Source organism: Callithrix jacchus, chromosome 4, assembly GCF_049354715.1.
Source record: "Callithrix jacchus isolate 240 chromosome 4, calJac240_pri, whole genome shotgun sequence".
NCBI classification, from domain to species: Eukaryota; Metazoa; Chordata; class Mammalia; order Primates; family Cebidae; genus Callithrix; species Callithrix jacchus.
The window spans coordinates 64,478,801-64,494,864 of NC_133505.1; the positions used below are offsets into that span (position 1 = coordinate 64,478,801).

The window sequence follows — 16,064 nt, forward strand, 5'->3', positions numbered from 1 at the left end:
CAAAAAATAGCCCACATAGCTATTTCAGTACTATTGGCTCAATCTCTATCTCACAAAAAGATTTAACTGCTCACACTCTTCATCCAGGACAAGCTCTCCTTTTGTAACTAGAATCAATGCCCTCCAACCTACCTATAAATTTTCTTCCTGAAAATATCCCTTACCTTCCAAACTCTGACTTTTTTTCTTTTGCCTCATTTTCATCATTATGAAAAAAAAATACTACAATATCTCCCATTTAAAAAAACCCTACTTTTAAAACACTGCCCCAATTCTACTGCTCTGTGTCTCTGCTTCCCTTTAGATGTCTCAAATAAAGCATCTATATTTACTGTCATCATTTTTCTTATCTCCCACTCTCTGCTTAATTCATTTCAATCTGTTGTTTGTACTACCCTCCCTGAAATTCTACTTATCAAACTCCTCAAATAACCTCCTATAGCAAATTCAATGGTCTAGTTATAGGCCTGATTCTTCTGGATCTGTTGACAACAATAACACACCTAATAGGATGACACTCCCTGGTTTTCCTTCCATCTCACTGATCAGTCCTTCCCAAATTCCTTGGTTGGACCCACTTCCTCTTTTTCTCCTGTAAGAGAGCCCTATGGTCAGTCTCCTGTCACCTTCTCTTATTTATCTGTATTTTTTTCCTAAGTAATCTCATCTGCTCTCATGATTTTGCATGCAACTGCATGAAAATAAGTCCCAACTGGACACCTCAAACCTGTCCAAGAACATAGTCTCAATTCCGCCCCCACGCGCTGTGGTTTGAATGTTTTCCCCCCTAAAACTCACATTGAGATTTAAATGCTACTGTAACAGTAGTAAGATGTAGGGCCTCTAAGAGGTAGTTAGGCCATAGAGACACTGCCCTCATGAAGAGATTAAGGTCATTACTGTGGGAGTGGGTTAGTTACCAAGGAAGTGAATTCTTGATTAAAAAAGGATGAATTTGACTGACCCCCTTGTTCTCTTGCTTACTCCCACTCCACTACCTCTTACTCATACCCTCATCATGTGATGATTTCTGCCATGACCTCGCCAAATGCTAGTGCCATGCTCTTGGACTTCCCAGCCCATAGAATAATGAGTCAAATGAAACTTTGTTTAAAAATTACTTAGTCTGTGGTATTCTGTGATAGCAACAGAAAATGGACTAAGACACTTCTATAAAACTTACATCACCCCAGTCTTGCCCAGTGTAGTAAATGGCACCACAATTCACCCCGTAGCTCAAGCTGTACTCCTTTGATTCTTCTTTGACTCCTCTCTTCCTTTCATACCCTATATCTATCTACATGTGCCAGCTATTCTAGTCAGCTTTACATTAAGACTAACCCGAATCTACTTCTCCCACCATATCACCTTAGTACAAACTACTCTTACCACTCAGAATCATGAAACAACCTCCTGCATAGACTCCTCTCTTCTACTCTTGCCCTCATGTAATCTGCTCTCCAAATAGCATTTATATTTAACCTTCTAAATCACAAAACAAATCACTTTCTGTCTCAAAGTCCCTAAGTGGATTGCCCTCACACTCTGACTCACTGTGCATGAGCTGAAAATAACAATCCCCCAGCAACCACACAACATTGCCTTAACTCTCTGCATCTCCAGGTGGCTACCACTTTTTGTTTACCCCTTCAGCCTCCCTTTTTTTTTTTTTTTTTTTTTTTTTTGAGACGGAGTCTTGCTCTGTCACCAGGCTGGAATGCAATGGTGCAATCTCGGCTCACTGCAACCTCAGCCTCCCGGGATCAAGCAATTCTTCTGCCTCAGCCTTCCGAGTACCTGTGACCACAGACATGTGCCACCACGCCCGGCTAATTTTTGTATTTTTAGTAGAGATGGGGTTTCACCATGTTGGCCAGGATGGTCTCAATCTCTTGACCTCGTGATCCACCCACCTCAGCCTCCCAAAGTGCTGGGATTACAGGCATGAGCCACCGCGCCCGGCCGAGACAGTCTTACACCGTCACCCAGGCTGGCATGATCTCAGCTCATGCAGCCTCTGCCTCTCATGTTCAAGCGATCCTTGTGCCTCAGCCTCTTCAGTAGCTGGGATTATAGGTGTGTGCCACCACACCCAGTTAATTTTTGTATTTTTTTTAATAAAGATGGCGTTTCACCAAGTTGGCCAGGCTGGTTTCAAACTCCTGGCCTCCAGTGACCCACCCACCTAAGCCTCCTGAAGTGCTGGGATTACAAGCATGAGTCATGGTGCCCAGCCAAAAGCTAATTCTTAATGTTTGTTTACTCTTATAAACATGCTGATAGTAACTTACCTATAAATATTTGCCTACGGTGCTTTAAAGTTGATTTATGTTCCCTTTACATCTCTAAAGTTTCCTTGAGACTCAGAAGATATTATATTTTTAGTCAGACTATAAATATATTCCAGTGTATATGTTTTTAGGAAAATAACATTACCTTTAAAAGGGTTCTTAACTTGAAAGCTTCCATAGACATGTGGAGAAAAGACAATAGCATTTCAAAACAAGCTGTTCATGATGCTAAGAACTCACTGGGCAATATTTTTTATTGAACATGAACTCTACTGCCAAACTGGCCTTAACATTCTCCTCAGCTTGACTAAACTGAGGCAGATTTCTTCCTGACTGGGAATCCCTGATCTCCTTTTGCTTCTTTAGAGCATTCACTTTAAAGAATTTACACTTGTAAATTCTTTCTGTTCCTTTGAGATGCAACTACTTTAAAAAGCTACTTGCCAATTTTATAGCCCAGTAAAGGCTTTCTCAAGGACCTGTGAGCTACCCCTTTGAAATGTAATCATCAAAGAGGATGCTGCCCCCACTATCTTCCAGTGTCTAAGATGGTGCCTAACTTTGATGAGCACCAATTAGCTAGGCAGACTTCACAGAGGCAAACATTTGCAAACTGTGAAATAACTCAGTGTGCTTAAGGTTATTGATCAACTTCCCATCCAAAGTCCTCTACTACTTTTCCATTAGCTTGTCCTAGTGCTCACACACCCTAGCTCCCTTTGTTTCAACAGAGTTGAGTTCAGTCTCTGCGTCCTATGGCAGTAGTTATGAATAAAGCCTTCCTTGCCTATTTAACTTTGCTCAGCAAAACTTTTACTTTGACACTATAATCCCAGATATACCGGAGATGACTAAGCTTTCAGTACTCACAGGCTTACCATCTTGACCAGGTTGTCCAGGGTAGCCAGGGTTCCCAGGCAGTCCAGGGTCACCCTAAGCAGGAAACAAACAAACTTATGAGTACAAAACCACCAGCCACATTGGTGCAGTCAGGACCAATAAAAGTTCAAAACCAATTCCATTATTTGAGGCTTTTTTTTTGTACGTCAAAAACAAAAGTTTAAAAAAAGGCTAAAAAAATTATGTCAGATTTTAAATGCTTACTTAACAAATGCATTTTATTATATTGAACTTCCAATGATTTATTTATGTGACCACACCAAGAGTAACTATAGCAAGTATTTTTCACTGATGCAAAATGTGCACATTTATGGTAGGATACATTTTTAGAATTCTGAACAAACTATAAAGTGTCATAGCAAATACGGTCTCCATAATAGAAATATTTGACTCATAGGCTTTTTTTTTTTTTTTTTTTTTTGAGACAGAGTCTTGCTCTGTCACCAGGCTGCAGTGCAGTGATGCAGCCTCAGCTCACTGCAACCTCTGCCTCCTGGGTTAAAGCAATTCTCCTGTCTCAGCCTCTTGAGTAGCTGGGACTATGGGTGTGTGCCACCACACACGTCTAATTTTTATATTTTTAGCAGAGACAGGTTTCACCATCTTGGCCAAGTCTGGTCTCAAATTCCTGACCTCAAATGATCCATCTGCCTCAGCTTCCCAAAGTGCTAGGATTACAGGCATGAGCCACTGTGCCCGGCCTATAGACTTAATCCTAAAAGTTACACACACACACACACACGTCAATGTCCTGTAATACAACTTAACTCATATTTATTTTAAAAAGCGTGTAGACCATGTGATCTCTCACATAAAATTCCAGTTGCATAACTCATTTCTTTCAGTCCTGTAAGTGTGCTGCCATGTTACTCTGTCTATACTTGCAATATGAAATTAACATAATACTACTATGAGAGCAAGGCCCAAGCCGAACAACTCTATTGCAAGTCCCATAATCCTTGAATACATGTAATATTTAAATGAAGAAACATCCTTTATCCTTAAACACCTAAGATCTTTAAAGAACAGTGTTTCCTATTACATGGCAATGAGCTCAGTCACACTCTATGGAACTTTTGCATGCCGACAACGGCCAGTACTGACCATTCAGATGGTCACCACCCACATAAAAAAAAACACGAAAGCAACATTTTTGTGAGGTGAAGGTGTTTTATACTTTAGCTCTAAGAAATGCTAAAAAAAAAATCGTATGTATTTATCTCTGAATCCATGAAGTCTAAATGGAGCATCTTGCTGAAAAATATGAAGTTTCTGCCATAAGTATAACTATGTTCCTATATAGAAGCAAGTGATTTCTATTAATTCTTCACTTGGTTTTTTGTTTTTGAAATGGGGTCTTGCTTTGTCACCCAGACTGGAGTGCAGTGGTGTGATCACAGCTCACTGTAGCTTCAACCCCTCAGGCTCAAGTGATCCTTCCACCTCAGCCTCCTAGGTAGCCGAAACCACAGGTACAAGCCATCATGCCCAGCTAATCTTTATATTTTTTTAGAGGTGGGGTCTCAAGATATTGCCCAGACTGGTCTTGAACTCTTGGGCTCAAGTGATCCTCTCACCTCAACCTCCCAAAGTGCTGGTATTATGAGTGTGAACCAATGAGCCTGATCTCTTTACTATTTTTTTAATCAAAAATCATTCACATAGAAATCAATCATATATCCAGTGATTAAGAGTACTATTATAAGCCAAATTTCATGGAAATGCTACTTCAAACTTCTGGCTAGAGAGATTTGTTCCTGAAACAACAGGAAAAATATAGAAAGAACTAAGTGAACTCTATTAAGGAACCAATAAAGCAGGGATGAGCTGTTCAGTTAGCAGCTGCCCCCCAGGAGGCTTACTTAGCCTGAGGAAAGGCTGAGAAGAAGGGAAATGTCATTTTTAAAAGACAGAAAGAAGAGCTGTAAATCCAAGGGGGGGGGCAAGATAATGCTGAAACATGTAATGTCTTGCTGAATAAATATAATTTGTAATTCCAATCCAAGGACTTGCAGTGCTGGCAGGGCATTAGGAAACAACCTTCTGGGTCTCTAGGAAGTTAGAATTTCTCTCTTATTTTGAGAAGGCCCATAATATCCATCCTCCCTGTCATCCTTCCTTACCCATGTACTGATGGAACTTGCTGCCTTTCAAGAAATTCTATCCTTTCCTTCTCCCTGGAATAAATTGTCCTCTTTTTCCACTCTAGAGTTAATAAGAGAAATTTCTCATTGCACCTTTCTTGTTACTCCATTTTTCCTGGGGTCTTTTTCTACTGAAATCCTATGACAGTTCTTAAATGACTTATTCATAACCAGTGTTGTCTCAAAGTTCTCCCTTGGTTAGACTTCATTTATCATTTGGATTGAGATTCTATAGCGAAGTCTGAATTTTCTACCTTTTTTTTTTTTAAGATGGAATCTTGCTCTGTCGCCCAGTCTGGAGTGCAATGGCACAAACTTGGCTCACCACAACCTCTGCCTCCTAAGTTTAAGTGATTCTCCTGCCTCAGACACATGAGTAGCTGGGATTACAGGCACACACCACCACACCCAGCTAATATTTGTATTTTCAGTAGAAACGAGTTTTCACAATGTTGACCAGGCTGGTTTCAAACTCCTGACCTTATGATCCACCTGCCTCTGCCTCCCAAAGTGCTGGGATTACAGGCATGAGCCACCGCACCCAGACCTACTTTTTTGTTGTTGTTGTTGTTACAATGCTAGGTATCAAGCAGAGATTCAGTAACTACTTTCTGTCGGATGTACTTCAAATAAAATCTGTCACTGACCCACTTATTTGTAGAATATTAATTATCAGCAAAATCTAAGATATCAAAAGCATTTAAGAGCATTTAATCTCTATCATTATCAGGCTGAAATAAAAATTTGGCACAGAAAAGGGTGGAAGAATATGTGTGTTCCTGTTTTAGCTGCATAAAATCATAAAAAAGATCATTTAATAATAATGTTATCAGTTAATCAAAATTAAGTTCCCAAATGAAAAAAATTACCCGCAAGATAAATACAATGTGACTTCATAAGGACCATAACACTGGTAAACAGTCCCAAGAGAAAATAACCTCTTTTAGCTTCTGCCACTGCTGTTAGAATTTACTTGTTATTTTGACTATTGCTGTCACTGAGTTACTGGCAAAAACTCAGGTAGGTTTGGTATTGTTGCTATAAAACTGGAAGAATAAAGTAAAATCCTCATTAATTAAGCTGATTGGAGAGAAGGCCAATTTTATTACTGTTAATAAGGCTGACACTCAACCTTTATTGACTGTTATATGCTAAGCACTGGTCCAACAGATTTGCAGATACTGAGTTACCGAATTCTCGTAATAATCCTATGAAGCAGGTACTTTTGTTACTCCCATTTTCTATATAGAAAAACTGAGGGCCAGGAAAGTTAGGTAACTTGCCCAAGGTCATACAGCAGTGTTAGAGATGGGATTCAAACCCAACCAGTTCAGCTCCAGGGTCCAAACTCCTAAACACTACCATTCCTGTCCACAATAAAACACTGATCAGAACCAGACCATGGAATGCTAGAAAATACAACATGGAAAAAAAATTCCCCTATATGTTAAATTAGATGCATAACTTATTATTATAAAACTGAGACTAAATTCCAATCCACTTTATTCTAATTTAGTTGAAACATTTGCACATTTTGAATTTTCAAAAATATGTATTCAGCTGAAAAGCAGTATCTATTTATGTTGATCTGAATTTGTACTGCAGGATTTTTAAGTTGTTGACAGAGTGGAAATGTCATGGACTAAGCTAAAACATCTCTGAATATGGTCTCTCAAGTAATGTAACCATAAATAAAGAAACAGTTGTGCTTATAAAAATAAGCTCTTAAGTTGTTCATCCAAGGCAAATGTCTTTGGGATTCTTCATATAAGCCCAAATATGATGTTTTCAAGTCTTCATTTCAAAAACCTTGTGGCTTCATGCTACCGCTCTGGTCCCCACAAGAGTATCTGACCTAAGACCTAGTCCACTCTCCAAAACCAACCTCTTTCCTCCCTCCGAACCCAAGTACCATTCCCTGAAGCTAGAAGTACTCTATTCAGTCTGGAAAGATTTAACATAAAAATATGAATGCCCTTGGCCCTTGAAATTTTCCAAAGGCTTTTGTGTTTTAGACAGAGGATACCTTGATAGTCCCAATGAATCTCTAATTGGCAGAATTATTAGGATATAACAAAGAGTGTCAACAGAGATATGGTTACAGTAAAAGTGGTATCTTGGAGCAAAGAAGTTATTAAAAAATTATCCTAACCTAAAAAAGATAAAAATGTCTTCTTTCCACTTCTGACCTAATAAAGCTAACATTAAGGTTAGAACAAATGTAGGAATTTGTTCCTACAGATGTTTCTCTGGCTACTGAAGTAGGGGAAGAAGCTGTTACTTGCATGCATGGGTCATTTAAAAGGAAATTATTTACAAACTGGGGTGCAAACTGGGGTGGACCTGGATCTTTCTTGCAGAACAGAACCGTTTCCTATAGGTGAAATGGGGGAGGGGAGGATCTTATTGTTTTGAAAATTTCATAATTCCTTCAACATAAATTATTATTGTTAAGCACTGTGCCAGACTAGAGTGCCAAAGGAGAATGTTCCTTTTATTAGCCTTCATTGTGAACAAAAGAAGGTATGGCATATCCAAATGATTCCAACGGATTCATTAATCATTCCCTATGTTTGTCATTAGGGATAAAAAATAAGTTATTCTTCCAGGGCTCAGAGTCTAGTGATAGACAATTTTTTGATGCCCGGTGAAGAGTTATAATAACATGATAAGTCTAAGTGTGATGTACCTTGTCATTTTGACCTGTTTTTTTTAAACAGTGTTGTTATACTTTCTAGAAATCTAAAGAACTTTAGAAAAGAAAGAACTATCTTAGAATCAGCACTTGCCCATTTATCAATACAAAAATTTCTCCTCTGTTTCAGTCCCGGCCCAACACTCAGCTCCTAAAACTCTATTTCTGACTAACAGAAAGGCTAGATCTGTTCTTCGCAGGTCACTATCTTTTGATGGAGTTCTGACAAACTTCCCAGAAAGCGTATAACAAAAATGGCCAATAAGCCTCAGCGGAATCTAAAGTAAACTTGTCTCATCTGTTTAAATTCAGGTTTTGTTGAGCTAATTAAAACCCTATTAACTTTCTAAGCCAGAATAAAAGTGCAACTAAGAATGTTGCTAGGGATTCTGTTTTTTACACACAGGTCGGTGATCTGAGTAAGGAACCACTTCCAGGATAAAGAGCCCTAAATGGATGGAAGAGTGTGTGTGTGTTCCTGTCCTCCTGCCAGATTTTCTGAAGAAAATGGAAAGCAGATCAAAAAGCATGCCAATTTCAAGATTGGTGGAAAACTGCAATTTCACTTAGAGTAGTAGGTGGCAATAGGGCTAGATTGTGACTATGAAAATGAAAATGAGAAACACATGAAACTTGGAAAAATTAAAAATTAGAGGCTTCACCAGATAAGACGATGGGTGTGTTAAAAATTTAGTGTAGCAAGTGCATGGGTAAAAATAGGTGACACTACAAGACATCTATAGGACCATAAATAAGAATCAGAAAACATCAGAGGCTTCAGATGCCTTGGAGACCCTGGAGATGGGAGAGGTGGCTTGAAGCTCACGGAGTAAGAAAAGCACTCTAGTCTTTGACAGGTCAGAGAGCATGGGTCTCTGATTTATACATTATATCTCATGCAGGTCAAATTACCTTTATGTTTACTATTCCAAGGGGAATACATTATATGAATATATATTTTTAAAAGAATCTACTGGTAGGACACACCAAAGTGTCTTTCAGGTTATATTCTCCCAGGAGAATTTTATAGGTATTTATCCTTTATGTCAAGGCATATTAAATAATAGGTGGTAACTTTAAAGATGATTTGGATTAACTTTTCTAAATGCTATCTAAAAATAATTTACAATAAATTGATTACATATTGCATTCCAATTTAAAGCCAGGCAGAGATTTACTTTGAATGACAGATCAAATGTATACTTCTTAAATTCCATATCTTTCTTGATTTTAAGAGTTAAGGATGAAAATGAACAGAAATATGCATAAAAGACAGAAAGATTTTAATTATCTTGGACCAGCAGTCCAAAAAATAAAACTTTTTCAGTTTTAATGATTGAAATACTAATTACAAACTCACTTTGGCAGCATGTATATTAAAATTGAAACACTAATCAGAAAATTCAGTCTAAATGAACATTACAATTCATATTTAACAAAAATGATTATGGCCACTTCAAGTAAGAGGTGTTCAATACACATAAACATTACGTTTTTGCTTGGGGAACCATACTTGCTTTCGAGTTACACATAATTTTATTTAGGTGATATTTACAAACAAGATTTATCCAAGGTGGAAAAAACACTACACTTCTCAGTGTCTTAGGCTGTATCTAAGTGATGCCACAATAAACACTACTTATTTAAAAATTTAGTATTAATATTAAATTGCATAGAAAAATATTCAGAACACACTATATACAAAACAACTGGTTATAAAGTAGTACACACGAAATGGCTCCAATCATATAAAAATGCACATGTACATTTGTATACAAATCAATATGTCAATATAACTGGAACATGTGCATATACAGTAATATGGAAATGACTAAAAGAATATACTCCCAAAAAGTACATGATTAAGTGAAATAAATATATGTGGCTCTATTTTTGAAGTAGACATCAAACTCACAATAATAAAATCAATTTAAAATTTCTTACTTCATTTTTTCCATCTGAAAATTATTTTGACAAATTAAGAACTTAGGCATTTAAGAATTTAGACCATGTTTTAAACAAATGTTCTCTCTCCATTTTTAACCAGATTGTAAGGAAGTATTGTTTGTGGGAGCTAGCAGCAGTATTTGGGGGAAAATAAACAACCAGACAAGTAATACTATCTCAGTTTAATGTGGAGGACAGATTACAGTTTTAGGTTCAAAAGGTACTCTAATCTAGTCTAGATTAGAATACACTTATTTTTCTAGAAAAAAATTAACCAAAACTGAGGTTTTAAACTGTAGACATCAGAGAGAAATTTCTCAACAGGATCAATGGTGATTAGGAATTGTATGGTTTACCCCGCTCTTGTTTGTATGTTTTAACAAAAACAGGAGTTAGGTGTTACTCACTTTGGGGCCTTGAAGTCCTGGTTTTCCAGGAGGACAAATACAGGGAGCTGGAGTTGAACCTACATCACTGGGACCGTTAAGGCACTACAAAGACAAAAATGGAAACAGACAACATGAGTGGATAGACACACAGGTACATGCACACACAGGTTTATGCATTTATATATTTGTGTAAAAGGGTAAAACTATCTTACATTCGCTTTTGAGTTTTATTTAGCCCAACCCAATAGGAAATTACAAATCACAAAAATCTATAAATATTAAATACATTGAAGTTACATAAAAATGGGTTCTATTTGTCTAATATACATACTTACAGTTGTTGGAAAAGAGCTAAACAGTCCGACAGTACAAACATCACCTTAAGGGGAACAATAGTATCCAGGCTTACCTCTCCATTCTGAAAGAAAAACCAAAAAAATGTGTTATAAATGTTTTTAATACAATTTATAAATTATTAACCTAATTTACAAATATTTCACTGATTAGAGATATATGAAATCTGAAAACTAACAATAGCCAAAATATTTGCCTACATTTATCCTAAAAACTCACCTATCTGTACATTACTACTCCACTCATACAGGAGGATATAGGAAGGATACATTTTCTTAAGGCAAGTAGAAGAAGAAAATTAAAACACCAAAGCTGCTTGATATAATGGCCACGCAAGATCAAAAATACCTCCAGATGAGATTTATATGCTGTCTTGAAATTTCAGGAAATCGTTTAAAAAAACAGAAAAAATATGCTGAAACACATCTGAGCAAGTCACAAACTACACGCATTAAAATTTTGCACTTTAGGAGAGCTTCTTAAAAAACAGTCTGCATTTTATTGAATAACATACAATTTTAAAGCACAGTCAATTTTCCAAACAATAAAAAATTAGATTAAAAAAATTACAAGGTTGGATTGATGGTGTAAAACTCAAAAGGGCCACAGAAAGTCACAGCTGAGAGTAAAACATGAGACATTAAAACATAAAATGGAAGTAAGAATTCAAAATCTGCAATCTAAAGCTGTGCTTCATCATACAAAAGGATAATAGTAATGATCATATGTGAACACAGAGAGAGACATCAATAAATGAAGTATGCACAATGAATTCTCAAATGCAATGACTTATTAATGCTTTTTACAGGATTTATATTTCAAGTCATAAAAATCTAAAATAAAAATGAACATCCTTAAATAGTTATTTATCTAGAAAACCCAGAATGAATCCTTTCTAGAAAAGTCTGTTTGATTGCAGATCTTTTAAATGTGCTGTTCTGTGTCCTCAAGGTTTTAGAACATGTGAATTCATACATTATTCCATTTGATAGGAAAAGAGAAGATGATGACAACACAACTACACACTTTTTTTTTTAAAGACGGGGTTTCACCATGTTGGTCAAACTGGTCTTGAACTCCCTACTTCAGGTGATCCGCCCGCCTTGGCCTCCAAAGTGCTTGAATTACAGGCATGAGCCATGACTCCTGGCCAACTACACACATTTTAAAAACTATGGCTGACTCAAATATCACTAGGAATCCACCATGTTAGAAAGTTGCACAACATTCTACCGTATTTTGACTAGCAGTAATACACCAATTTTTTGCACACATATACACACACACACATATACAAGATGCTATGACATTTTAGCTTATAACCTTTTTCCTCCTAACACATTAATGAAAATAATTAGAAACACTGCTTTTATTCTAGAACTATAATAAAATCTTACTTAATGTCAACACCAAGAAAATTATTATTTCACTCAGTGAGAATAAAAAAAGTCAGTAAAAAGGAAAAATAATTATCTCCAGCTCTTCAGAACTGTACTGTTTGTTCTGTCCACATGTGTAATATACACTATTATATTGTTATATTATACGTGATTACATTAAGTATAATAATGTATTTCACACACTGACATTCAGACAAAGCATCCTACATTTTTATGAAGCAGGTCTCATTTTGCTTTACCTGAGCAGTAGAATAGTCACAATCATAGATGATGGAAAAAAACATTTCCTTGTGATCTTCAATTCACACTTGCATAATAACACATTAATTTCATTTCAATTATAAACCTCAAAACGTTTCACTTCATGTAACTTCCACTAACATTTAAAAATAAAATTTACTCTACTTATTAAATACTCAGATATTATCTGCTCTTTATTTATTGCTTTGAAAGTACAAAAGCAACGTCTGGGAAAAAATAATCCCTCCCACTTACAAATCCAGGAATCTCACATGCCGTCTCTCGGTTGTTCTGTTCTGGGTCACAGTAGATTCGCAACTTTTGGACATCAAACTAAGAACACAAAACCAGTAGAGTTAAAGCTGAGGCACAAGTGAATTGTTTTGTAAGATGATGGTTAGTAATTGTGTAAGGTTTATATCACAGCACTTAGCTAAAAATAACACACACACACACACACACACACACGCACATACACAGAAAATTTGAATATTTAACATATACTATAAAGATGTGATAGATACAACATAGCTCCTAACCAAAAATTCCCTAGCACCAAGAGCAAATCTCCAATTTTCTCCGGGAACTCAGTGAGGCTTTTTTAGTGCTCATGTATTAAAAGCTAATCTAAAGAGCATTTTGTAGGACACTTAAAAGCTTTCCCAGGTTTTCTGTATTTATCCTACATTGCTACAACATTCCTGATTGTATAGAGTGGGCTCAAGAAGCCATCTTTGGTCTTTACTATTTAGGTGCTGGCATGGAGTGTTCTATGATTAGTAGGCCCAGCATCTGTTAATGTTTAAATATTTACTACAATTTGACATGTAGCATTAATTCATAGAGATCACATGCGTAAACACACATTTGAAAATGAGAGTCTTCCTTTAATAGAAACAGTGCAGGAGGGACATACCTTTTCAAATAAAGGATTTTTCTAGAAATGGCTTTTACAGACATATTTCTCCATCCAAACAAAGATACTCCAGTTTAAGGAGATATCAAAAAAGTCAAAATGAAACTTTTGTAGGAATAATTTGAACATACCACGATTGCTTTATTTTTAAGAAACAGATTTGTTTGTGAAGAACCCTGACATGAATTAATCTAATTTTATCCTTGCAGCTGTAAAGACATTTTTATAGCCCCACTTACAAATGAAACTACATTCTCTTTTCCACATTCATTACTTAAACTATGTTTCTCTTAGGAAACATTAAATTAATGTTTCCTAGAAATGTAGAATTCTACCCTAAACCCAGGAGAACATTTTTCTACATATTCTTATAAAAATATTAAGTCTAATTCTGCATTATAATACATATGCTTACACATAATTTCACTAATGAACTGACCACATTTTGGTGAACATAAGGGAATTCATAACTAAGTTAAATACAATTAAATGTGGTGAAAACGATTATAAAGGAGAGCAAAAGTTTCCTTTTATATACTTCAAAGAGTAAATCATTATTTATCTACCTGAACAGTTTCTTCTTTTCCAGAATATTTTCCAATTTGGGTTTGCCCATTGATGAAGATCCCTAAAACCGGATGTAAGGGCTTGTTTTCAATTTGTTGGTCATCAATATACAGAGTTACATCTCGCTCTGTTACTAAGAGACGAATTTGGTGCCAGCCTTCATCAAACAACGTCTACAGGAAGAAAGTGTGGCAGATTCATAAATAAAGCCCCTAACAATATTTTATTTTCTTTGTTCTTACTCCCTTGCTCCTAACCATTGCTGAGAAACTTCATGCCACAGAGACTGACTGTATTATTTATAAATTCACCCTACCCAAGCTGGACCTTATATGCTACCCATGAATTCATTTATTAATCCTTATCCAAGTTCCTATTCCATATCTCAAAGAAGTTGTGTCAAACAACTTACTAAAGCAAGGCTCCCTGAAAATCATAAATGAGTTTAATAATCACTGAATCCAAATGGCTTTTTTCCTTCCTCATATTGCTTATTTCATTGCAACTCTGGGCCCCATAACTAATCAATCTTCCTTGATATTCTCACTTAACCTCTGGGATTCAAACAATCTTGATCATTTTCACTTCTTCCTCTCTAGTTCCTCATTCTCTCTCTCTGTCTTTGAATGTTCTTCTCCCTCAACCTATCCTTTTATGAGGGCATTTCTCATAGGTCTGTTCTGGGCATTTTTCACTCTCTGACTCATTCATTCCTCCAGGCCAATTATTGCTTCTATGTAATAACTCCCATATCTACACTAACAGCCTGCACCTCACCTATGTATGGATTCTATAATTCTAATACTAGCTAGGATAATTTTTTGAGATGTTTCACAACTAGCCCAACAAGGCATATAACAAAATAAACTTGAACTATCCCCCAGAATTTTCTTCCTGACCCTATTTCCTTCATAATAGCATCCTCTGAACATAAGTTTCTTTCCTTGAATTACAGTAACTAACCAGATGCAGAGTTTTACCTAAAATAGTTCTTCCACATGACTCAATTTCATTTCCTCATTTTCACTGTCACTTCCATAATTAGGGCTCATGGAACTCTGGCTTTATTTCAATAATTTTCAAATCTATCTCGATCTCTGACCCTTTCATTTCCAAGCCATCCTTCCGATCACCACTAGAATTAATCTCTCTCCCTATAGTTCTGTTAGGGAAGATGTTCCATCTTGTTAATTGCTATATCCCCAAGACCTGGCCTAACTTTAGGATAAAGTTGAAAGTATTATTTATGGACAGAAGGAGAAAAAGAACTAGAGAAGATTGTTTTGACCATGACACACTTATGCTCAAGAACTTCTGATGAAACATTTACTGAATAAAGTACAAACCACATTATATGGCTTTTCAGGCCCTTCATAAATTGGGCTTATACCTACAGAGCCTTTTCTTCCATGCATGTTATATTCTAAAACAGGAGAGTCACTTTGCATTCTCCAAATAAAAACCCTGCATTTTGTTACACACGTGACTACTCAATACTAAATCATTTGTTTAATGTGCCCTTATATCCATCTCTATCAAAATGCTATACATAATTCAAAGTCCAGTTGAAAAATTATTTTATTTATGCAGATTTTCTCATACTTTATGTTAGAACAAATTTTCCCTTCCACACTCCATTAACACTTTATACTTCTATTTGATACCAGTTGCCTTGAATATCCTATTATAAATAAGCTCCTTGAATGTAAGAAACTTGCCTTATTCATTTGCCATTTCTTACAGAATCTGGCACACTGGCTTTAATGAAGATGGCAGACAACAAATTTTTTTAATGTAATATACTTACTTAATGAAGAAATTGCATACTATATGTTATCATATACATTTCCTAAACTGTGTAATATACCTTTAGACTATCATAATTATAATAATAAGTAAAATTTAATTGCTTTAATTATTGCATCTGTATTCTGAAAAAATGACTTGGAAAATAAATTTTTTTAAAGTTTATATACTCTATTAAATATATATTCCATTTGGAGAAATAAAATGTTCTCTGAAATAGGTAAATTTCATACCTACTATCTACCTGGTATTTAATATTCTAATAGATATGTCTTTATATAAATATCCTGTAGAAAATGGCAGTGTAAAACAGACTGATATGGACTTTGAAGTGAACTAGACCAAAATTTAATTCCTGACATTATCACTTATTAGCAGTTCTCCTTTGAGGGAGAACTTAACATCCTTGAATATT

The 16,064-nt window shown here is 35.9% G+C and overlaps 1 protein-coding gene across 2 annotated transcripts in view; it reads right to left on the minus strand.

The window, feature by feature from the left end:
• The window catches only part of COL21A1 (collagen type XXI alpha 1 chain), a 211,375-nt gene that overhangs the window by 106,408 nt on the left and 88,903 nt on the right, over positions 1-16,064 (minus strand). Inside the window, exons 6-10 of one of the 2 annotated variants that reach the window (XM_054254131.2) lie at positions 13,843-14,016; positions 12,616-12,693; positions 10,776-10,784; positions 10,385-10,468; positions 3,162-3,224 (exon numbers count right to left, since the gene is read on the minus strand). In XM_054254131.2, coding sequence (XP_054110106.1) covers positions 3,162-3,224; positions 10,385-10,468; positions 10,776-10,784; positions 12,616-12,693; positions 13,843-14,016 — 408 coding nt within the window. Of the gene's footprint in view, positions 1-3,161; positions 3,225-10,384; positions 10,510-10,775; positions 10,785-12,615; positions 12,694-13,842; positions 14,017-16,064 lie in introns of those variants that run through there. The other variant, XM_054254130.2, reaches the window with a different exon arrangement.